The sequence below is a fragment of the Lemur catta genome, chromosome 9 (genome assembly GCF_020740605.2).
Source record: "Lemur catta isolate mLemCat1 chromosome 9, mLemCat1.pri, whole genome shotgun sequence".
Taxonomy (NCBI): Eukaryota; Metazoa; Chordata; class Mammalia; order Primates; family Lemuridae; genus Lemur; species Lemur catta.
In genome coordinates, this window is record NC_059136.1 from 85069585 (window position 1) to 85095391 (window position 25807).

A 25807-nucleotide genomic window follows, 5' to 3' on the forward strand; every position below is an offset into this window, starting at 1 on the left:
AGAATTTACATTAAAAATGTACAAGTCACATTTGAATGTAAGATTTGCAAAATCACCAAATGTGCCTGGGTCTTCCAGTAACACTGAAGAGTAAATCCTTGTTTTAAACCATTCCCTTAATATTCACATGGTGATCCATCGTTTCCCATACAATATGTAAAAATTACTTTTCATTTGTAGGCATTTGTAGCCAAATCCTTTGGCTATTTCACTGCTATAAACATCACTCTAATTCTCTATTGGCTTTTTTCTTTGTGTAATATTGCTTTAAATTGTTCTCTACTGTCTTGACTTTGGGTAAATTATAGAAAAAATTACATTTTAAGACAGCTAACAATTTTTCAGACTTAATTACCTCTGTAAAAATGGGCATAATATAAAGAAATAGTGTAGGGGTCCTTTAGCTAAGGGATATGTTTAAAGGATTACAAATTTATACAACACTGGCAAGACACCAAAAATGTTAGATAAACAAGATAAATCTCCCATTTCAATGCTGTAAGGGAAGTTAGAAAGCAATTTCTTTTTTCCCCCAATTTCTCTTAATATTAGGTGAGAAAAGGAGAAGAAAAGTGGCAAAGAACCCCAATATTTATATACATGAATCCTTTTGATAAAACTATGTAGCACCCCTTCTCCCCCACCCTGCCCCACTTATTCCCAGCAATCTCATTTATACACAAAACTTGGCCTGTCATTTCAAGGTACTTACGCCACCTGCAACTCACGTAGGTACACTTAAGGGTTTCATATTGCTGTGGTTTGAATGTATCCCCACAAAATTCATATGTTGAAATCTAATCTGCAATGTGAATAGTATTATTGAGAGGTAGGGCTTTTTGTAGGTGAATGGGATTACTGCCCTTATAAAAGAGACCCCAGAGAGCTAGTTAGCCCCTTCTGCCACATGAGAACACAGCAAGAAGGTTCTGTGAAAAATGTGCCCTCACCAAATACTGAACCTTTATCTTGGACTTTCCACCCTCCAGAACTGTGAGACATAAATGTTTGTTATCAACCACCCAGTTTATGGTATTTTTGTTACAGCAGCCTGAATGGACTAAGACACATATAAATTAACAATCACCTTGGGAACAGAATAATCTATTAAAAAAAAAAAACAATAAAAGTAAAAATGCGGCCAGGCATGGTGGCTCACACCTGTAATCCTAGCACTCTGGGAGGCCGAGGCGGGAGGATCATTTGAGCTCAGGAGTTCGAGACCAACCTGAGCAAGAGCGAGACCCCCATCTCTACCAAAAATAGAAAGAAATTAGCTGGACAACTAAAAATATATAGAAAAATTAGCCGGGCACGGTGGCGCATGCCTGTAGTCCCAGCTACTTGGGAGGCTGAGGCAGAAGAATCACTTGAGCCCAGGAGTTTGAGGTTGCTGTGAGCTAGGCTAATGCCATGGCACTCTCGCCCGGGCAACAGAGTGAGACTTTGTCTCAAAAAAAAAAAAAAAAGTAAAAATTGCCTTTAAAGGCAAGTAGCAGAAAATTCCTCTTCAAAACAGAGCTAACTTCCAAACTGAATATATGAGGAATTAAGTTTTTAATTTTAACATAATGTATTGAAAAGCCATTCCAGCATTACCAAAAATGTTCCTGCATATCCACTTCCTAACTTTTCATAGACTGTCTGATATACAAAGGAAAGACTTACAAAATACTTGTGTAGTTTTATATCATTATGCCTATGGAAAATCACTATACTAGTTACAAACATGCTATAAGATATTGATAATGGTAAATTTTTATAGTGACTTTTTTTTTCTAAATAGACAGGGTCTTACTCTTTGAGCCAGGCTGGAGTGCAGTGGCACAATCATAGCTTACTGCAGCCTTAAACTCCTTGGCTCAAGTGATCCTCTTGCCTCAGCCTCCTGAATACCTGGGACTACAGGCATGTGCCACCATGCCTCGCTAATTTTTAATTTTTCTTGTAGAGATGGGTTCTAGCTATGTTGCACAGGCTGGTTTTGAATTCCTGGCCTCAAGTGATCCTCCTGCCTTGGCATCCCAAAGTGCTGGGATTATAGGTGTTAGTGACCCACGCCTGGCCTATGATAAATTTTATAGTGATAAAAATTTAGATTATTTAAATTCCCATTAAAATGTTTACTATTGCTGAAATTATGCCTGTACAGTATTTATTGACTCTCTTTGTAAAGTCCTTAAATTCAAAAATTATTTTGGTATATTAAAACTTTGTACAGAGCACCTGCTACCAGTGTCTACATCATTTGGCACCTACTCCCCAGATGTGCCAAACCAATTTTGTAATTTTCTGTGTGTATAATGATGTGACAATGGTTGGAAAGCCCTACATTGTACCATACACAATAAAATAAGAGGTATGGGTAATATGAAGAATGTTGCAGAGTCTTCATTTATGAGTTTATTTTGGTAATAACCATGAAATGGTTCAACTATTCCAAGGGCATACATTTTTCTAAGAGATTTATGCTACGAAAGAAAAAATTAACTTGAAACATGGAAAAAATTTTGTTCCCTGAATATTATATACCTCAATCTATGATAATCTAGTAATTTATGTGTCCAACAATTTTCAGTTGAAATTTTATACTTCCCCCTGCCTCACACATGTAAGTAATTTATTTTGTAATGACCATTGTAGCCATCACCAATTTTAATTTCAAATAACAGACATTAGATGATCATTAATATTTTTGCTAATTTTATTATACTATATAGATTTATATTTCTTGTGATCTGAGAAACATCAAAATTCTATTTTAAAAATATACAATATTGCACTTTAGTTTTTGGCAGTTTAGTTAAGGAATGACAGAGTATAAAAAAATCATACAAGAAACTACAATTTTTATTTTGCTTTATAATAAGCAAAGAGCTTTGTGTAAAAGCAAAACTTACAGTAGTGCCAAATAAACCAAATATTTACAATGATATTAAAGTCTTACCTCTAAAGGAAGATTCAGTGTATTTGTATTGAATGTAAATATTAATCTAACAAAAGCACAATCCCCCCTCCCCCCATTCTGCTGAACATTTTTAAGCCAAAGGGTATTGGTGATTTCCTTCTCAAGAAAAACATGAAGAAATGCGTGTTCTTGGAGCATGTAAACCGGCTCACTGGACTCTCACAAGAGTGTTTCCTACATGACTTGAAAAACCTCTACTCTAAACTAAGAATCAGAATTGCATTTTTTTAAAGTTTTCTGTAGTTATTCTCTTTTACTCTTACAAGTGTACAACTTAGTTGGTATGGTATAATTTTAAGGTGAGTCTCCTGTAGTTTTTCCAAGATAATAAAATATTGAATATGAATCTGTCTGAATTATTTTTTAACTTTTGTCATATTGTAATGAAACTATATATATTTACAATGACCCAGAACTTGTTATTTTACTTTCTAATTTCCAGTTAGGCAAATACTTTAGAAAGCTTAGTATTGTTTTTTCTTAAACAATTTGGAAGAGAATTTTTAAATAGCTATTTGCAAAAGCAAATACAAAGATTTAAGAACTACTTGATAGTATATTAAACATTCAAAAGACCAACAGGAACATAAATAGAATATTATCTGTAATATAAATATATCACATAGAGACATTCATTTGTGGCACCACCTAAAAAAATCCAGCAGTAATTTATTACCCTTCAGATCTTTGGGAATACTCAAAATTCCTAACCATTAAACCTTTTCTTCTCCTTTAGAGGAAAAATAATCCACAAATTTGAACGGGTATTTCAAAAGCAAATGATTTCCTTTTGTTACTTCTTAAATGATCTTGTGAATGAACAGCTATTCAAAGTGTTAACTGGCAGCCAATGCGTTAATTATGCTTTTACATTTTAATCCTACCAAGAACCGATTGTTTCAAACAGTGATTTACCATGGAAAGATATGGTTTCTTCTTAAACAACCATGTATCAATTGCATAGTTCTGATTTGATAACAAAAGTCATAGTAGAGAGTTACGAAGGTATTAATATGTGTTAACTGAACTGAAAGAGACTTAAGAAACAGTCTATCATGGGTAGATGTTAGTGTAAACGTAGAGGGAAAAAACAGTCAACAGCAAAAAAGTTTTCTTTAAAAATAGGTTAATGTTAAGAATAGCTTTAGAAATTTCTGTTTAAAAATAAGCTTAATAAACAAGAATACAAATTTTAATCAAAACTTAGCTCTTTGAAATGCCCTATTTTCTTGCATATAGCAGAAAATACATTTTTCCATAGTTTTCAATATTACATGTAAAAATTAGGCACTAGTTATACATATTTGAATATATTCACACAAATAGGAGCTTCAGTCTCATCCGTAGGCTTGTATCTGCTCAATGGTTTCTGAATGGCAAATCATTCACAAAAATAAATCTTCTGAAGGAGGTGCATATGAGAAACCAACGAATGCATCATCTGCCTCCAATACACTGGCATTCACTATAGAGTAGTCAGAAGATACGCACACAGAATATGGAACTGTTTCTTCTGTAAATGTTGTGTCGAAGTTCCTGATATCATCTGGTCCGGCCTAAAACATCAAAAGCATAGTATTACTTAGCTTGTCTTTTATTAATTTTGTCCTTTATTAAAAACTCCTTTAAAAGAATTTGTGTATTTATTCCTAGCAAGTTTAGATGTCTTCCTAATTCATTTCTTTGAAACATTTTTCTGCTTTTCCTTCCCTTACTTTTATTATTTAGGGGAGGCTATCTGTCCTAGCAGTTAAGGTTCTTGTTGGGTGAGGGCGGAGAGAAGGGTAAGGAAGGCTAGCAGAGTGCATACCTAAGCTAATTTGAATCTCAAGCCCTGTAACTGATCCCCTTTCTCTCTACCCATCATCACCTCAAAGTTCAGAAAAGAGGCTCGGGTAGGTTTTCAGGATAGCATTTTGCATTTGAACTTCCACAAAATGCTCACCCATCTAGTTTCTCAATTCTGGGTGGGTGAAGCTGCCTGATGAAGGTATAAAGAAGGTTTTAAGTAAATTTGTGAAAGGTGACTCTTACCGTGTTACAGACAGGTCATGAAGCATTTGGCTAGGGCATTCTTAGCTCTGGAGGGCTATGGGGTCCAGGTACATGGGAAATGAAGCATGGTGACAGTGTCTCAAAGGCAGTGGTTCTTAACCTTCCTTTACAAACCTGATGCAAGTGAACAGATTCTCCCCTTCCGATGCATTTCCAGATAAAAGCTGGGCTACAAATTCTGGTGATTCATTCCTAAAGCCCATCCTTGAAGCTCTAGGTTATTTCTGCTCTACAGGGAAGGGAATCCTTAAAATGTGCAAGTCATCAAGTGTAAATGAGTTGAACTGATAGGAATTCAGAACATATATTATGCGCTAAGGATAATAGCTAGCCTGGTACACCTACAAAGAGGAGCAGAGGAGAGACCAGGAAAACCCAGAATGCCAGATCCTTCCATAAGAGAAAATCCCTCACAGATGACAAAGAATGCTAGAAATTGTGTGTGTGTATGTGTATGTACTTTTTTCCTCAAATTCTTATATATAATCCTAGAAAAATCATGGGCCCTTGATTTCTGGCTATATTTGCTGGCTGTAATTCTTTATATAAACTACCCTATCTATCTCTATGAGCTTATTTCTTCTTCTGTAAAATAAGAATACTATCACCTACCTCTTAAGATTGTTGTGAGGATATGATGAATTAACACACAAACTTCCCAGAATCTGACACATAGAAAGTGCTCAATAAATGATGGCAAATGCTCTATGACTTGGTTTTATAAATATTCTATGAATGCCCTCATGGCTGGTACTGACAGGGATAATACAGGTAGAGCATCCCAAATCTGAAAATATGAAATCCCAAATGCTCCAAAATCTGAAAAGTTTGAAATGCTCATGAGAACATTTTGGATTTTAGATTTTTGGAGTTGAGATGCTCTAACCAGTAAGTATAATGCAAATAAATATTCCATAATCCAAAAAAAATCTGAAATCTAAATCACTGCTGGTCACAAGCATTTTGGATAAGAGATACTCAACATACACTGTATGGTTTATGTTAAGAATGAGGGCTCTGTCTTTGGAGTGCCTGAGTTCAAATCTTATTTCTGCAACTTTAAAATTAGGACAGGTTATCGAACATTTTCTTTGCCTCAGTTAACTATCCACAATATGTGGAAAATAACAGTACTATTTCAGAGGGTCAGGATTAAGTAAAAGGATGCATATAAAGTATTGAGAACAATGTATGAGAACATCTACTTCATCATACTCTAGATCTTTGTTAATCTGTTCGGTGAAAAATGGTAACCTGTTATGGTTTAATTTTGCACTTCTTCAACTGTCAGTGAGTTTGAACATATTTTCATACAATTGAAAGCTATCTGTAATTCTTTTTCTGGAATTGTACGTTTTGTGTCTTTTTTCCATGTATTTTTTTTATTTTTATTTTTTAGAGTCAGGGTCTTGCTCTGTCACCCAGGGTAGAGTACACAGGCATAACAGTAGCTCACTGCAACCTGGAATTCCTAGGTTCAAGCGATCTTCCTGCCTCAGCCTCCTGAGTAGCTGGGACTACAGGTGTGTGCCACCAGGCACAGACAATTTTTTCTTATTTTTTGTAGAGATGGGGTCTTGTAAAGGTTACTTTTTAGGTGGCATGGTGTAATGACTCTGTAGTCAGAAATACCTCAGCTTTAATTCCTCAGAGGTTTGGGGACCAAGGTAATGTATATAAAGGACCTAACATCACTAAAAGTTCACTCCCTTTCTCTTCCTCTCTAGTTGAAAATTTATTGCATAAATATGTCCTGGTACTAATATGTACACTCACTCCAATCTGAACCTTCCAGACCCCTATACGTCCATAGTAACCCTTTCTCAACTCACCAACTCCTTGAACACTGAACTAACTTTAAAAGCCATTAATATGAGTGATTCATTGACCTAGGAAGGAACATTTTTCTTTCAGGTTATAGAATTGTTAGAATAGTACTAGCCTCTCCCTGGGGTCCAGACTCAGCCCTCAGATGTGGCTTCTGAATGGCCCTTGTGAGCGCGGCCAGGCCACTCGCACTGCAGCTCCACACCACACCCCATCTCTTCAGGGCAAGGCTCCGCTACCTGTCAAACTCACACAGATGTGTGTGCCCATCATTCCCAATGCAAGTTCTACTTGCCACAGCCACCTTATCCTCGTATAATGCTTTCATAGTTTACAAACTGCTTAATACATAGAGTACATTAATATGACAACTGATAAAGACACTTAATCCAATTTAATTTAATTTCCTGGCAACCCCTAATTTGAAATGTCGGTGAGCCCTCTCCCATCAAATAATCAACTCTGTTTTCATACTTTTCTAAATCTAAGTTCACAGTAGACTTTATATGTAACAAGCAAAAATTCCTAAAGTAGCAACTGAGGCCATGGAACTGTAAACTATTAGCTATGGAGAATAGTCAATATTTCAAAGAGGGAGCCAAAAACCTGAGGAAGCTGTATTCCAGAAGCTGCCAAAATGAAAGCAGTGAAAAATAAGTTATCTGAGGATTACAGTGGAAGCAAGGAAGGCAACCTGGATGTACCCAACATAGTGGAGTGTTAGCAGAAGCTTCCATAATAGTTTAGAGGATTTCAAATGGAGTTTCAATGAAGTCCTATCTGAACATTGTTTATTTTGGAGGGACTTGTTTTGTTTTGGTCATTCTGAAATGGTATACTGAGGAACAAATCTTTCAAGGTATCAAAAACTACTTGTTGGAGCCAGGTACACTGGCTCACACTTATAATCCCAGCACTTTGGGAGGCCAAGGCCAGAGGATGGCTTGAGGTCAGGAATTCAAGGTTACAGTGAGCTATGACCGCACCACTGCACTTCAGCCTGGGCAACAGGGAGATCTTGTCTCTAAAAAACATAAATAGGCTGGGCATGGTGGCTCACATCTGTAATCCTAGCACTTTGGGAGACGCAGGTGGGAAGATCACTTGAGGCCAGGAGTTTGCAGTTGCTGTGAGCCATGATTGTGCCACTGCACTCTAGCCTGGGCAACCAAGTGACACACTGTCTCAAAAACACATAAATAAATAAATACTACTTGTTGATGAGTTTTATAGCAAAAAGACTTTGAAATATAATAATGTACCCATTACATTGCTTGTGTTAGCCAATTTTAGATCCCTGCTATTATTCCTTCTCTTTTATAGTAACTATCAACTGTTGAGAAAATAAAATTGAGCCACCAATGCTAGTTAGGATGAATTAAATATTTGGAAGTATTAAGTTAAATTCTGTGGATTAAAAAAAAAGAATTCAGAATGCATTTTATGCATTGTTGACAGGGAAATAAACTGATTCTAATCCTTTTATAATGAAGAGTACTTGGGCATACATAATTGAAGTAAATATGCAATCTATTGCATTTTGGAAGAACCCCTATTAACTGCTAGAAACACTCATTATAAAAATGTCAAGGCTTAGCATAGTCAATAATCCAACTCTCCCTTTTCCTAGTAACTAAACCTATTTAACATATAAAACACCAACCTGACTGAAAACTCAGTTAATTCATTTTGTTCATAGGACAAATAAGCATCAAAGACAATTTCTGTCAACTGCTTTTCCTATACAGATGGAATCATAAGTTATCATGAGGCATCTGTTTTTTTGCCTTACTTTATATATTTCAATTCAACCAAAATACTAAACACCCAATATGTGCTAACCATAGAGTTTTTTGAACTCTTTTTTCTCTTTATAGATTTTATCTCTTTAACTAACCATAAATTTTCTTGAAGACAGACTCCATGTCCTATGTATTTGTATTTTCTAACTAAGTTACCAATAAATATTTAACTGACACATTCCCAAACAGAGGGAAAGGGAGAAGGGAACTAATATTTATTGAATATGAACTATGTGCAATGCACTCACAGGTGCTTTGCAAATGTTACTTAAATTAAACTTCACAGCCTATGTTAGAAAAAAAGCCAAAAAAAAAAAAAACAAAAAAAAACCCAAAAAACACCTTATGGAGGCTTAACCTCTAATTAATCATAGGTGAGTAGGGTCCAAAGCCAGTTATCTGACTCTCAAACACTGTTTCCACTTCCAGTGTTGCTTAGGAGGAGTCTCTGACTCTCTAGTGCCTGATGATGCATTTATTTGAGGATAACTAAACTCAGCTAAGATTCCCAATCAGAAGAGAAAAATATAGTAATTCTCCAGAGTCTAGGTTCCTACAACAAACTCTAGAAATCTGAGACAGACATTGTCCCTAATGAAGTCCCTAATGAAACAGGCACTTATGGATGCACTACATGAAATAAGTCAATACAAATATTACATCTGTAGGTATAAAATATCATACCTATTAATACCAGCTATAAGCTATGTACAGAAACTAACCTTAAACAAAACTGAGTAGACGAAATAATACTTTCCTAAAGTGATTTCCTTATCTGCTCTAATATAGTAAAAAAGTATTCCAAGTTTTACAGCAACACCAAAAAACTTTAAATAAAAGAAAAAAATACACCTATGATCTTACAACCCCCAAACAATCTTGGTTTATATCTCTTCCAGTCCTCATCCTATTTTACTGCTGTAATCATAAGTCACAAAAATTGTAATTACCATGTCTTCATTTAACATTATAAGGATTTTCTAAATGTTTGCTCATTTTTATATTTATTTTAATTTACTTAACAATAAAAGGCAATAGAGCATAAGAAAGCACAAAAAGAATAATGACTTGGAATCATGCATAGATTTGAAATCATGGCTCTGTTACTCTTCATCCAGCCATGAGATATCTCTGAGCTGCTATTTCCTCCTTTATAAAACATGTGTATTAATATTAATAAAAACAGTAATAGTAGTAAGCTTGTAGCTTGAGGAGTAAATTATATATTGTAACACATACAAAGTATATATGCCTATACACAGGAGGCTATCAATAGTTAGTGACATCATTATTGGCCTACTGATGATTAACAATTCCCCTACTGTTAATACATTTACTGTATTTCCAAAATTTCCCAACATTTTAAATACTGTAAACTGTATCTTTGATGCAGCTTTTTGCTTTAAAAAGAATTATCTTTAGGTGAAATGTTTCTATCACTAGGTTTAACAAGTCTAGCTAACATGAACAATTTTATAATATAATACTATCTTACTATTTTCTAAAAAGGATGTAACAATTTACATTACTATTAATAATGTTTGTACCTGGTTTTATACCAATCCAGAAAAAAACCATGAATTAGTGTTACTTAAAATGTCTGCTGATTTAGTACGGATAAAAATGATATCTAATAGTTACTTTAATTTGCATTTTTTTTTTTTTTTTTACTTACTGAGCTCGTCCCTTTCTTATACACGTTCCAGAGAAATACTTCACAACTACTGTACTGGAAGATATTTTCATCAGCCTAATCTAACTACAATCTTACTGGTTATCTTGAAGTTATTAGTTATTAGTTATTAGTTGTACCAGACAACCCTGAGTGACATACGTCACAATATTTAGGTAATCATTCCATTTATTCAGGTGAGATTTTGAGATCTATTTCCAATATTATAGTGAACTACAGTTGTGTTTCACTATTTTAGGACAGAAAGATTTGGATATATACTTACCACATTAGGATTAAATGGCGGTGGAATCTTCTTTTGTACAAGATCAGTCCAGCTGAGTGACTCAAAAAAAGGATGATTCTGAATTTCAAGCTGGAATGTTAAAAAAAATATTTTTTTCACTATGCTGATGAATATAGTAAGTACTCACTGAAGGATTTTATGAAGCCAAACTATTACTATTTTGCTCCCAATAATTCCTTTTAGGCACATGTTTATGTTATTTATGCAGCAAAACGATGTTATTCACGTGGCAAAGTGGTAGAAAAACTACCAAAATAGACCTGAAAGTAAGTTACCTAGAACGACTTACTTAAAGTTATATCCTCTCCACAGTCATCATTTCCTCAGAGGTAAAATGTGTTTAACATTTCTGTCCTAATACTTCACAGGTTGTTTTAAGGATCAGGGTAAAATATGGAAATAAAAGTGCTCTGTAAAATAGTAACTAAGGTATTTAAAAAAAAGTGCTATGAAAAGACTAAAGCACTGTGCAGACACAAAGAATTATTATTAGGGGAGGTTAAAGTAGTTAGGCAGAGAGTTTTCTACAGTGAGGCAGAGGTAAAATCAAGGTGATGAGCTCCACTACCAAAAAAATATTCCACTCTGGGTTGGCACTATTGAAAATTGGCACAGAATTGATTCTAGCTCTTTTTCCTGCAAGGGGTCATGGGAGTGTATAAAGTAGGATCCTATCTCATTTGGTGGGTTAAAAAAGACTTTTTAGAGAAACTGATGTCTGACCAGAGGTCTGAAACATGAGTAAGAATAAGCCAGATAAAAGAACAAGGGGAGGATGTCCCAAGCAGAATAGAAAGGCCCTGAGGTGGCAAGGAGCTTAGTCTGGTGAGGAAAATGAGAGTCCGATATGGTTGCAGTATACAGAAGGATGGGACCGTCACACTGAGGACTGTCACATAGCTCTGAAGCTCAAGACTAAATCAGCCACATCATATCAGGTCTATATTAAGAATTTTGGATTTTATTCTTGGGTTATAAGAAGACATCAAGGAGTTTTAGTTAGAGAATGTCAAAACTGTTTTTTGTTTTTTTAAAGACCACCCTGGCTATAGAGGGAAATGGACTGGAAAGTCAAGACCACATAAAGGAAAAATAGCTACTGTGTAGCCAAACTAAAGACAACAAATGGTAGGAAGAGTAGCAGCAGCAGGGCTAGAAAGAAGTATGTGGATATAGCAAAGATGTAGGCAGCAAATGCAAGAGGACCCAGCTATTTGTTGAATATGGAAGTATGGAAGAGAGAGGAGTCAAGAATGCCTCTCATATTCCTGACCTGAATAACCACATGGACAGTGACATTCTTTAACATGAAAGGCAGCATAGAAGGATGCTAGCAGGAGTTCAATTTTGAACATGCTGTGTTTAAGGTACTCTCAAGATATTCAAGTGGTGGTGTTGGGCAGGCAGACCGTGTAAGTTTACAGTGCAAAAGAAAGGTCTGGACTGAAGATACAAATGTGTGAGATGAAGACATACAGATAACTAAAACCATGGGACTAGTGGAGATTGTCCAGGAAGAGAACACAGAAGAAGAAAAGAGGAGTTAGGACAACAACAAGGAACTGCCACACTTAACAGGTTGAAGAAGAGGAGCTTACACAGGAGATAATGGACGAGGGCCCAAAAATACAGAAAGAAAATCATGAGATGAGATGTATCTATTGCAGAAACCCAGGGAACAGGAGTGTTGCATTTAAGTGCCGCTGAGAGCGTAAGCAGCTATTTTAATGGCTATTTTGTGATAGACTGAGAAATGAAAGAGCTTGGGAAATGGAGAGTGAATACAGAAAACTTTCAACAAGTTTGGCTAAGAGGGGAAGATAGAGTAGTATACTGCAGGACGGTAGGGTTGAGATATTTGGTGTTTTACGAAGCAGAAGACTTGGAAATGTTTAATTATTGATTGAAAGGAATCAGAACAAAAGGGAGCAGTTATCTGTGCAGGGAAAAGAAAAAGCATGCACAGGGTTCCCTGCAAGGAGATGGGATTCAGTGTACAGGTAGAAACAGACCCTTTCCACTTTCTATAATGGGAAGAAGGAAATGACAAGTTCCTATAGGTGTATATAGGTCTGCAAATTTGATAGCAGGAGGCTGGGTTAGTTCTGCTCTGATGGTTCTATTTTCCCTGTAAAACAGAAAGCAAGATCATCTGCTAGAAGTGAAGAAGAGGCAGAAAAGGAATCGGGAAGTCTGGAGAGAAGGCATGACATAGTAGAGAGAGGAGGAGAGTAAGCTAAAGAGAGAAACACAGGAGCATTACCAGACAGTGGTGAAGCACAGAGCAGGTTCACGACTATGATGTTACAGGGCTTTCAAAATGCCCAGCGTGTTATTTTCTTCAGTAATGTTCAGCAGCTCAGGAGATGACAGTTGGATTCATCCAGGGTTGCAATTTCTGCCAGTGAATTCAATAAAATGATCAAGGGACAAGGAGGTGTGAAATATTAGCAAGACTGGCTGAAACAATGGCTAGAAAATTGTTGATAGAGTTACCAGCTGAACTGGGGAGTTGGGGACAGGGATGAGAAAGCAGTAGCAGCAAAGTCTTTTATTTGCAGCTCAAGTTCAAGATTGATAAACAACTTCTAAGAATATCTGAGAAAGGAATTTAAAAGTTCATGTTCCTAAAAAGTTTGTCAATTTAATGACACACTAACATATTACTGATAACTACATTAGAAATTTAATTACCCTGACTTGAAACAAACATTCAGATTCCCTAATTATCTCAATAAGGTGCCACCAAATTCTTACAAAAAAAAAAAGGTGATTTAATGTTAGTTCAAGGCAAAAGGTATTACCTCATGCAGACAGGAGGCACTTAAATTCTTGTTAAAGAAAATGATTTAGAAGTTTAGGTAGCTCCAACCCCCCAACAAAAAGCTTACTTAACAGCTGGTTAGTCTCTGTGCTATTAATTCATGGAAATGCTAGTATTATTTAGCAATGAAAATAAAAATTGCAACAAAACTTTAGGTGGTTAAAAACATATACCACATAGCATTTTTTAAAAAGAAGGGAGGAGGAGGGGAACTTGTAATAAATAAAAATAAAATGAATACTAGGGTGTGAAAGCTGGATGTGGGGATGAAGAGGAGAGGAGCAAACCGTTACAATGACCAAACGAAAAAATGCAAGTGAAAGTGCTTTAAATACTGTATAGCTTTATATAAACACAGGTGAAAACTGTGGAGACAAGTATGCTTTTATCCCATGTTGCTATTCTCTAGCAGTTGTATTCATTCCATTAAATATCATATAAAACAAAGATTTATCTCTTAATTTTAAATAAGCTTAAATAAAGTTGGAATTGGGAAACATGCTACATACAAAGTCTTCTTTGGCACCAAGTCGATTTTGCCTGTCTTTTTCTAGGAGTTCCTCCAGAATGGACCAGGCTGTGAGGCTTACTCCTGGCCTCAAATTCAGGGGTTTGTGAAGGATATTGTCATACATTTCAGCAACATCTCGGCAATAAAAAGGAGGCTGGGAAAAAAGAAAAGTAAAATAAACTTAGTGGTAATTGAATTATGCCAAAATAGGGTTACAATAGTTGGATTTGGCTTTGATTTGCAGGGAGCAGTCAGGGCTGCACACTTGCAGAAATGCATGGGCCTGTTGAAGTGTGTAGACATCTGCAGTGTGGCCTCCCAATGCAAGGAGATTCTAAAACCCAGCACATCACAGAGCTTAATAAATGTTCACAGAATGAAGTACGGCCAATTTGTTCAATAGCGCCTTGCAGACAGCTGATAAATTGTATATAATTTGTACCTGTTTTAGAGAAAACCACCAACCTTATTATAGGCATAATGATAGAACCACTGGAAACGGAGATTCAAGACAGATTAAACAATTTGAGACTCGGGAATAAACTCACTAAAATAAAAAGATTTTTAGTAGAGATGGAGACCCAAAGATGATGCTCCTTCCTAAGTACTTATGGCAGTGACAGCATTATGGAAGCATTTTGCAGAATTAAACATGCGGGTATCAGAGCCTAAAGACCTGGGGTACACCTTTAAAGTGAGCATTAGCCAGTTAATCATCGAATTAAAAAGTTTGAAGTAAAAATAAGTTTTAAAGTTAAAGGGGTTTTATAGGCTTGTTACTTTTCCTTTCTTTTTTTAACATGAAAAAAACCTCTTTGTTTTACCTTTTAAAAGATAACTTTAAAGAGTCAATAAAAGTCTCATTAATCAAGTATATATTTCAAATGTTCCCTTTTGAATCAACTGCCTTTTATATACAAGGATATTTTGTATTTTCAAAGTCCTCTAAAGAAATTCAAAGGACTCTGAAATATCAAGATGGCAAATAACCAGTGCTTGAAGTAAGGTATAAGGTCGTTTTCTTCATGTGCTCAATTTCACTGAAACCACCCCAGTTTTCAGGAAACATAAACACCCTAACTCAGGTCTCAGGTGGCATTTAGCATCAGTGGTGGCAGCAGCCTCAGGGATTAGCACATGGTTCCCAGCATGTGGCTGCTGGACATTTACAGGACCACAAAAGAAATCTAGAAAATATTCTAAATATTTCAAAAAGCCTAAAGAAAACCATACATTTATTCTTATGAAGATATGTAAGCTAACTAAAATGGACAAATCGTTTGCTTTGCATTGGAACAATATTAACATACTAAAACTTTACTCATGTTAATCAGAGCTCTGGCTGGCCATATATGTCTTGAACTAATAAAAACTGGGGAAATCTACTGCATGTTAAACATCACTTTTTTTCAGTAAAATCTTTAAGACATGGTGTTTTCAGGGAGGAGAATACAGGGTAATCTCCAGTGATGGCAAAAGCTGAAATATCCTATAAAAACCAAAGGCAAAAAGCAAAAGACAGTGTCTTCTGAAATATAATAATGTGTTGATAAAATGCAAAAATCTTTTCCTTTCTGTCTTTTTGACATTAGAATGATGTTTAGGGTAAACTGGATAAAAGCAGATAATTTTAATGTTACAACTAGGTGTCTACTTCTAGAAATGCCAGTGGGATGCGAACACCTGAAGTAATGATTAGTATGACAGAAATAATTATATTAGTTCAAAAAACTAATAACAGAATGAAAAGGTTTCCTTTTTATGCATATTCCTAATATGGTTTTAGATTCATTTAACCAGGCCTTTACTGTTCTGTTAGTGTTGTCTAAGTGCCCATTAGATTACTAAGGGAGAGAGACAGGCAGACAGAGAGAGAGGAGAGAACCGAATCAATGCACTGGAATAATACACTGGAATAATAAAGTGTAGAAATACATACCAATCCATACAGCATTTCATACAGAACAGCACCAAGGCACCACCAATCTACAGTATTGTCATAGGGCTGTTTTCTGATTACTTCAGGTGCAAGGTACTGTAGAAAAGAATGAAATATTAGAGGAAACCAACCCAAGAAATTTAAATTAAGAAATTTAACAAATTTTAGGTATTACTAACACACTAAAAATGTACTATCTAGATTTTCAGTGGGGTGGGTGTTCTCCATTCTATACCAGTGGTTCTTAGGCAGTATCAACTGGGCACTTTTTAAAATACATGTATTCATGTACTTCTCCTTTGAAACTGTTAAACAGTTAAGACAAATACAAGAGGATAGCAAATGTAGAATCTATAATACCGAGTATGTAAAGTAGGTATTTCGAGGGAAAGTCTTTCACAAGATTAATTTATACTAGAAGTTCATCTGGTCATTATTCATAACGTTTTCCCCTTGAAGAAAGAATTAATGTAGCAATTATAATACATTTTTTTCTTTTCAGTGAAAGAAAATGAATTATATTCTTGAGAATTACAATAGTAATAGATATTAACATATCATATAGAAAAGTTACGTAAGTTGTTAGATGGCTATTTACATTTTAACTTGTAAGAAATTTAAATTCATCACAATTTCACACATATAATAAAATGGTGAACTTGAATTTTAAATTTGAAAATATATTACCTCTTCCCATGTGACATATATGTAAGGAAATAGTTTCTTCTTAAACTTTTTTGTGATCCAAAAAAATAGCAAAATATATAAAAAGGATATAGTAATTTCTAATCACATTTAGATTTAGGTGACCAAAAACACTTGTGTTTTCTTTCTAAAAACTACAGGACTTAAGAAAGATTTTGAAAACAAGAGTGGTGGCTTTCGCCTGTAATCCTAGCATTTTGGGAGGCTGAGGTGGGAGGACTGCTTGAGGCCAGGAGTGCAAGACCAGCCTGAGCAACAGCAAGACCCTATTTCTACAAAAAAATAGAAAAATTATCTGGGTGTGGTGGTGTACACCTGTAGTCCCAGCTACTCAGGAGGCTGAGGGAGGAGACTTGCTCGAGCCCAGGAGTTAGAGGTTGCAGTGAGCTATGATGACACCACTGCACTCTAGCCCAGAACACAGAGGGAGAGCCTGTCTCAAAAAGAAAAAAAGAGGGGGAAGGGGAGGAAAGGAAAAGAAGAGAAAGAAAGAGATTTTGAGAGAAAGATCAAGATGGCCAACTAGACACAAGTATTATGTGCCTTCTCTACAGAGAGGAACCAGAATAATAAGCAGATGCTCACATTTTGAACAGATCGTCTAGGAGAGAATGCTAGGATTCACCAGGGAAGCGATGGGATGCACCAAAGTGGCTAAGCAGAGGGTTCAGGGCAACTTCCCCAGACAGGGACTGGCTAATGGGGGGAGAAGCTCCTAGAGTGAGGAAACAGTTAAGAGTGAAGCCCCCAGGGCTCCACACTCTGAAACAAGTTTTTAGGATCTTGGCTACAAGAGAACCTCCTATGCACGCAGGTCTCGGGCCTACCATAGGGTACTGCTTGGAGATTGCAGAGAGTTGTTATTCCGTAAGGGAACCCACACGGAATCCCACAGGCATCCAAGCCTAAAGTAGCTCGAGCTGGATGCCATTCTGAGAGCCTAGATACTGGGGAACTGCCTGTGTGCCTGCAGCTACTGTGTGGCTCGGAGGAGGGAGAGAGGAGCCCAGACGCTCCCACACACCACTGGGAAGGTCCCCACCGCTCTGCTGCAGAAAACCCAGAAAAACCTTTTTTGGACACTGGTCTAGGCAAAGAATTTATGACTATGACCCCAAAAACAAATGTAATAAAACCAAAAACAGACAAATGGGACTTAAACTAAAAATCTTCTGCACAGCAAAAGAAATTACCAAAACAGTAAACAGACAATCTACAGATCAGGAGGAAATATCCGCAAACTATGTATCTGACAAAGGACTAATATCCAGAATCTACAAAGGAACTCAAACAACTCAGCAAGAAAAAAGCCAACAACCCTATTAAAATATGGGGAAAAGACTTGAAAAGGCATTTTTTAAAAGAAGATATACAAATGGCCAACAAATATATAAAAAAAATGCTCAACATCAGTAATCATCAAGGAAATGCAAATTAAAACCACAATGAGATATCATCTTACTCCAATTAGAATGTCTATTATTAAAATGTCAAAAAATAGATGGTGTGGATGCAGTGAACATAAAAACTGCTGGTGGGAATGTAAATTAGTACAATCTCTATGGAGATCAGTATGGAGATTTTAAAGAGAACTGAAACTAGATCTACCATTCAATCCTGCAATCCCACTACTGGGCATCTACCCAGAGAAAAAGAAATCATTGTATCAAAAAGATAACTGCACTCTTATGTTTATCACAACATAATTCACAATTGCAAAGATATGTAATGAACCTAAATGCCTATCAACTGATCAGTGGATAAAGAAAATGTGGTATGTATATATGCCATGCAGCACTACTCAGCGATAAGAAAGAATGGAAAAATGTCTTTTGCAGAAACTTGGATGGAACTAGAGACCATTATCCTAAGTGAAGTAACTCAGGAACAGAAAAATAAATGCCACATGCTCTCACTTATAGGTGGGAGCTAAATTATAGCTACACAAGGACACAGAGTGGTGTAATGGACATTGGAGACTCAAAAAGAAGGAAGGTGGAAGGAGGTGAGGGATGAAAAATTACCTGTGGGGTACAATGTACACTATTCAGGTAATAGGTACACTAAAAGCCCAGACTTCACTACTATACACTATATACATGTAATGGAATTCAACTTGTACCCTTTGAATCTACTCTAAAAAAGGAAAAAAAGAATGATTTTAACTATGAAATGAATATACATTCAACAACAAATGTTTCTTCATGCATAAATGAAAATAGTTATAAATATATCCAAGAGCTAGGGTTAGATTAGAGAGAAATAAAGAAAAAATAAGTTTCAAGATAAATAATTGTTATTTATAGATACTTTTGATTAAGTTTCTGATCTTGATTAGAAAGTTCATGTGAACTATTTTATCATGCATTTTCAATAATGTATTTGCACATACTTCAAGATAATAATGAAATATTACATGGCATCTAAGATCACTATAAATGCAACAATTTAATATAAACTAAACACGTGTATGTGTGTGTGAAATGAGAATACTGAGGCTTTTTAAATAAATTATAATAATTTATTATCACAAATAGACATATTTTCTGCTAACAAACATGATTAGAGAATGGGATATTCTGGTTAATGAATTCTGATTCACTTTTTTTCCTCATTCATTGCTTTTTCTTCTGTTAAATAGTTTTACTATAAAATATTACAACCATATAGAAAAATATAATAGAAACCAAGAAAAGCTGTGATCCAGATATAGGCAATGTTAATATTTTGCCATATTTACTTTAGCTCATTTTAAAAAACAGCTATATTAACACCTTCACATATTACACAATTCACCCATTTAAAGTGTACAATTCAATGGCTGTTAACATATTCACAGAGTTATGCAACCACAGTCAGTCAATTTTAGAAATTTTCATGACTGCTTCATGATTTTTTTGAAGGATTAGAAATATAATCAAATCTTTAAAGAACTGTATGTAGGTAAACTTAGCATTAAAAACAAGCATAATTTATCTTTGTTGGATCATTCAAAAGGGTCTTGTGGTATCTCACAATCACAGTTAAAAATACCAACTACTAATAAACTCTGAATGTATGGAAAGGATAATTATCACTTGGTTGGAAGCTGAAATGACAGTTTTTATTCTACTTTGTATTTCAAATTTATATATGCAATTTGTGATTTATATTTGTATCTTACACATGATTACATGAATGACAAATTAGACATAATGTAAATTAGACATATTTCTTACCTCTGGTGTCCCACAAAATGTTGTGGTGGTATCAGAAATAGCAATTCCTTCTTTACAAAGCCCAAAATCTGTTAAGACAACATGTCCCTGACAAATACAGGGGCAAGAAGATAAAACAATGCATTGGCAAGGATATAAATCGAAAAATTTTAAAACCTTTTTATTTAACATAATTATAGATCTACAGGAAATTGCAAAAGTAATACAGAGAGTCCTTGCCCAGCTTCCCCAGTGCTGACATCTCACGTAACAGCAGCACAGTATCAAACAGGGAACTGATGTTGGTATAATACTGTTAACCAGACCATGAACCTTATTCAGCTTTCACTGTTTTTTACATGCATGCTTGTGCGTGTGTGTGTGTAGCTATATGTAATTATAGATGTACTGATCCCTGAACTGTTCCATCACAAAGGACCTCCCTCGTACCCTTAACTTGCGCTATCTCCATGGACCCTGTCCCCTTGCAACCAATAATCTGGTCTCCATCTCTACAGTTTTGTCATTTTGAGAATGTTATATAAATGGAATCATGTAGTGTGGAACCTTTGAGACTGACTTTTTTCCACTAACCATAACAGCAGCAACAAAATTGAAAACTAGTAAAAAGAGAGCACTTACTACAGAATCCAGAAGAATATTTTCTGGTTTCAAGTCTCTATCAAATTAAAAGGAAAGAAAAGCAAAACTGAATGTAAACTGAAATAAAATATTAAAAAGACATTTTTACAAGTAATATTTTAAAATTTTACCTGTACACTATTTTTATGGAGTGTAAGTAACCCAATGCACTGGCAATTTCAGCAGCATAAAACCTAGCTCTCTGTTCAGGAAAGGATCGTTCTCTTTGTAAGTGAAAAAACAGCTGCAAAATTAGGGGTGGGGGAGAGAATGTTAGGCTCATTCACACATAGCATTAAACAAATATATTCTGTAAATACAAAGGTGGGAATTGTTTTTTTGACTTTGTGTGAATGCGAGATAAAAATGCACCACAGAACTGTAACTCTCCTTCCTCCACATCCTCCATCTAACAATCACTCTCTCTTTTCAACCATGTGTTTGTGAACCCTTGCTAACGTCTCTCATGTCCCATTTACCCCTCAATCCTCAATGCAGCAGTGTCCTCACCCTTCCAGGCAACTGTTTGGGAAAAAATTATCAATGAAGACTTGATATTGCCATTCTGGACTATTTTTTTCATTTTGGAAAAACAAACCCTATGCAGAAATTGAAAATAAGTGGCTAGCAGCACACAGTCCACAGGTATAATTTGTTTGAGCCAAATACTGTTTTTAGAAAAACCTGAATTAATTGATAACATTAAAACCTGGGAATTTGGAGGGTAACAATTCATAGTTTCAGTTTCTTCTGAAAAAGAGAAAAAAGAAAAAAGGGAAACTCTGAACCATTAGGCATAAATTCCAATGTGGTAGTGACTGGCTAGAGCTAAGCAATAGCTGGATTCTGCTCTCCAGTTCACTTCTTATTTGTTCACACTCTACTTTGCTCCAAAAAAGATATGAAGGAGCATACAAAAATAAGTATCACATGTCAAGGTTAAAATTAAGTATGAACATCAGGGAGAAAATAACAGCATACTAATAGGGAACACAGGATGAAACCACATTCCTTCTGCCTCTTTGTATCCTTCCTCATCTTTATTCCTTGTCTACCTATTGCCCCACTCAATTTCTCCTCCACCCAGCCTAGCATTCTATTACATTTCTTCCTTTTTCTCATTATCTTAGCCAAATGTTATCTTTTGGATGACAAGCCTACTTCTTTCCATCTTTCTTGCTCAGTTTACGAGCAGTCACTATATGAAAAGGGCTCAGAAGCAAAGGCCTAAAACAGCATGAAGAAATCCCACATAAAGCAGGAAACCCACAGTAGGATTTTGTCTGCAGTTAGACAACTCACGTGAACATTTCAAAGACAGCCTGGCACTTAACAATGGGCTTTGCAGTCAGTATGTCTAGGTTAAATCCAGGGCCTGAAACTTACTAGAACATTGTGACATTAAGAAAGTTTCTTAATCTCTGAGTCTCCATTTCCTTATCTACAAAATGGGTATTACAGTGTTTTATTTCAAAGAGCTGTGATGATTAACTGAAACAATGCATATAAAATAACTGCAAAGTGCCAGGCCTCAAAAAACTGTCATTATCTCTTAGCACTCCAGCACACACAAAATAAAACAACAAACTTCAAGGTGGGAACAATGGGGGGTCATCTACAACACTGAATAAAGGTGCTGGGAAGACCCATAATCTTGCGAGGAGTCTTAAGGGACTTTTGTCATAAATGTAGGGAATTCAATAATGATTCTTTTTAGACTTTTCCCCAAAATGATCTCAAGGTATATCTGATCACCTTTTGGGACTGCAAGATAGAAACTACTCTTCCTTATAAGTTCCTTTATTAAGTTCCTTTATTCTACAGTTAAATGTACTATAGTAAGGTTGAAATATTCTTCTTCCCCTTTCTCTGCTCTGAGATTGGAAGATGGAAAGTCCCTTTGTAAACATATGACAATATCTATGAGTTAAAATAATTTTTAGAGACGTTCACAGGTCAAAGATTAAACAAATTAGAAAGGTGTGCTTTCCTCCCCGTTTTTTTCCGAATTCGTTTTGCGGGTAGATTCGTTAGGAAACGGCAGCCCGGGGCGTGCTCGGCGCGGCTGGCCCAGCGATCGCGGCGGAGCAGACGGTTCTCCGCTCTCCGCCCACCACGGAGACGCGCCCGGGGACGTGGTGTTGGAGATTCCGGGCTTGCCGAGCACGGAGTCCTCCCAGGCTCTCAGCGGGCTGGAAGTGACCAGCAACAGCCTCAGACGCCAGCACCACGACTGCGACCCAGCGAGTGCTGTGGCGGCCGCCGGGGTGGTTTGAAAAAATGGCCAAAAGAATTGCCCAGAAGGAACTGACAGACAGGAACTGGGATCAAGAAGATGAAGCTGAAGAGGTGGGAACATTCTCAGTGGCCAGTGAGGAAGTCTTGAAGAATAGAGACATAAAGAAAGAAAAGCGTAAACATGTTGGATTGGAATCTGATAGTGGAGGAGCCTTTAAAGCTTCGGTTGTAGCTTCTGGAGGAGGAGGGTTTTCTGGATTTGGTAGTGGTGCTGGAGAGAAGCCTCAGGAAGGAATGTCAAATGGAAATAGCGTAACTAGCAGCCCTCCCTTCACCAGAGCAGGGGTGGCAACAGAGACCAAGGCAGCCTCTGGTTGTGTTGCTGCAGACGGCTCTACCACCTTGGTTGATAAAACTATTTCAAATGCCAAAACTAACAGCCACAGTCAGCAGCCTTCCTCCTCTGGCCTTGCTTCTAGTGAAGCCTATGCCAACAATCCTTGGAACAAGCAGTTGACTGTCTTGAACTGCTGTGTTCGGGATTGGATAGAGAAGCATGTGAATGCAAGCCCACTCTGTGATCTAACACCTGTCTTTAAATACTATGAGAAATATTTAGAGAGTATTATAGAGCACCACAGAAACTATGTCAGTTGTAATTATCCAAGTGAAACAAACAAGATGGTGGTTGAAAAGCAGTCGTCTCCGCTATCTGGTTCAACAAGATTACAGGAAGAGTCAGCATATTTGTTTCATGGCAACAAAACTGAAGATACATCTGAAAAGAAGACAGAGGTTGTGTCTGAAAAGAAAATGGACCCATCACTAGGAGCAAAAAGTGCCTCATTTAATTTTGGCAAGAAAACCGACAGCTCTGATTTGGGCTCATTAAGCTCTGGCCCTCTGGCTGGATTTTCATTTTCCTCTGGAAACTCCAGTTTATTTGGCAAAGGTATTGCCCAGAATAAACCAGTTTCTCTGCCATTTTCCACTAAAATATTGGAGAGCCAAGCGGAGGGTGGCAGTAATGAATGCAAAGGTGGAGATGAAGAAGGGAATTATGAGCCACCCAAAGTAGTAGTTACTGAAGTAAAAGAAGAAGATGCTTTTTACTCCAAAAAACAATGTATTGATTCCATCTAATATGCCATGTACCAGAACAAGGAAAAATAACGTACTTATTGTCTGTGTTCCAAATCCACCAATTGATGAGAAGAATGCCACTGTCCCAGTTACCATGTTAATTTGGGTAAAAACTAGCGAGGATGCAGATGAGTTGCACAAAATTTTACTGGAGGAAAAGGATGCCTGAACACATGAAGTCAACTGAGGAATTATTGCCAAGTTGCTGCTTCCCCCACCGCCCCTTAGTTTTTCTTCTCTTCTTACTTTGACATTCTAAGAACTTACAGATAACTTAAAATTTTTGTGAGGAAGATTAATATGGCCAATAAAACCTTTAAATATTAAGTGTCAAGAAACTGTATTCTCCCTTCTTAACAACTATCTGATGTGTATAATACATCTGAATGAATTTTTTTACAAGATTTTTTAATGTTCATTTGTTTATTAAACTAACCATAAGTGATTTCAGAAAGAAAAGTGTGAGGGTTGAGAAGCAGAGGAATGGGAACGGTCATTTGTCTAAATCCTGGAATCAGACTGCTTGAGTTCAATTCCTGCCTCTAATATTTACTAATCAAGAGACTTCCACAAGCTACCTAGCTTCTCTGTGCCTCCATTTCTATAGTAAGATTGTTGTGAAGATCATACACATGAAGCCAGAGTGCTGGGCACATAATAATCAATACATGTTAGTTATTACTGTAATTATTATTATTATAGCAACATCTCCAATAGCATATTTCAATATCCCTCTGAATCAGCGTTTTGGGGGAATATTAATACATTTGGTTCAAACAAAAATGGGGACTACACAGTAAAAAAAAAAAAAAAATCTTTTAAGATATCCTGGCTTTGCTTAAGGCAGAACTTCTGTCTTTAACATGCTGAGACATACTGCAAAATCACCAAGAAAGGGATATAACATGAAACGTTTCCCCAACTGACTTCACCACATCGTCCTTTATTAGAGGACCGTCTCATCTGTTTAATACTAATAGTTTGCACATTTTAGAAAATGACAAGCTGGAGTAATATTTATATGCAACTGTTGGAATAATTATCTAAATTACAAATGTTTTATTCTAATATTTTGATCTATTATTCTTGCTATATATCTTGGTGACAAATCTGTCCACGAAGTCTGAAGCTTCATACCAAGGTTCTTCTTTTATGAACTTTCCCAACCATACCATGTGATTAAGAGCCCTTTGTTACGTTTTTCCACATCTTGCACTGTACTTAGTACCTGGAATATTATTGCTACTCAACAAATAGCTATTAATAATGCATTGTCCTTCTAAAACTTACAAGAAAAGAAAAACTCTGACTTTGTGCTATTTTTTTCTAAATTATTAGTATTAGAAAACTAATGATAAAACTCACCTCCCCTCCATTAACGAAATCCAGAACAAAATAAAGCTTTTCAGTTGTTTGGAAAGAATAATGTAATCCAACCAAAAATGGATGTTTCACATTTTTCAAAAGCACATTACGTTCAGCCATAATATGTTTTTGCTGGAAAAAAAGGTAAAAGATCAATTGTATTATCTACCAAAAAAAATTCTGTTAGTTGAGAAAATGGGCTTAAGACAAACAATAGTTATTATAATTTTACCTCTTTTCTGTTGAGAACTATTTTTTTCTGTAACACTTTAACAGCATAAAATTTTCCATCCAGTTTCCGTTTTGCAAGAAGAACCTGTGACAGTTAAACATTATGCATACTATTAGAAATTTCAATATTCTGATAGGAATACTTCAGTTGTCAATAATCAATACTTCTTAACTTGTGTAAAAAGAAAGTCTACAAGGGACCTATATATCTTTTTGGTTTGACAATAGAGAACTATTGAATTTATTTCTATAATTCCACCTTTCTCTAAATATTTTCATTTGTTATTCAAAAAGATGGAGTGAAAACATCTTCAGGGTGAGAATGCCTTCTGCTCAATCATTAGCATTTTTCTTTTGTTTTCTACAGCATTTGACTCTGCT

The 25807-nt window shown here is 36.1% G+C and overlaps 2 protein-coding genes across 4 annotated transcripts in view; one reads left to right on the forward strand and one right to left on the reverse strand.

Annotated features, from left to right (window-relative positions):
- Positions 1–2832: 2832 nt before the first annotated feature.
- LOC123644474 (serine/threonine-protein kinase Sgk3) overlaps positions 2833–25807 on the reverse strand; it is a 123156-nt gene continuing 100181 nt past the window's right edge. For 2 of the 3 annotated variants that reach the window (XM_045560564.1, XM_045560563.1), the window contains exons 9-17: positions 25428–25511; positions 25196–25327; positions 20581–20693; positions 20450–20486; positions 19829–19915; positions 15906–16001; positions 13965–14120; positions 10611–10700; positions 2833–4524 (exon numbers count right to left, since the gene is read on the reverse strand). In XM_045560564.1, the coding sequence (XP_045416520.1) occupies positions 4354–4524; positions 10611–10700; positions 13965–14120; positions 15906–16001; positions 19829–19915; positions 20450–20486; positions 20581–20693; positions 25196–25327; positions 25428–25511 (966 nt within the window). In that variant the 3' untranslated portion in view covers positions 2833–4353. The remainder of the gene's footprint in view (positions 4525–10610; positions 10701–13964; positions 14121–15905; positions 16002–19828; positions 19916–20449; positions 20487–20580; positions 20694–25195; positions 25328–25427; positions 25512–25807) is intronic. The other variant, XM_045560565.1, reaches the window with a different exon arrangement.
- Positions 22671–24051, forward strand: LOC123644476 (nuclear pore complex protein Nup50-like). Its single transcript, XM_045560566.1, is given in 2 exon segments — positions 22671–23808; positions 23810–24051. Coding segments are annotated over 2 exon segments (1269 nt in total). The 5' UTR covers positions 22671–22729; the 3' UTR covers positions 24000–24051.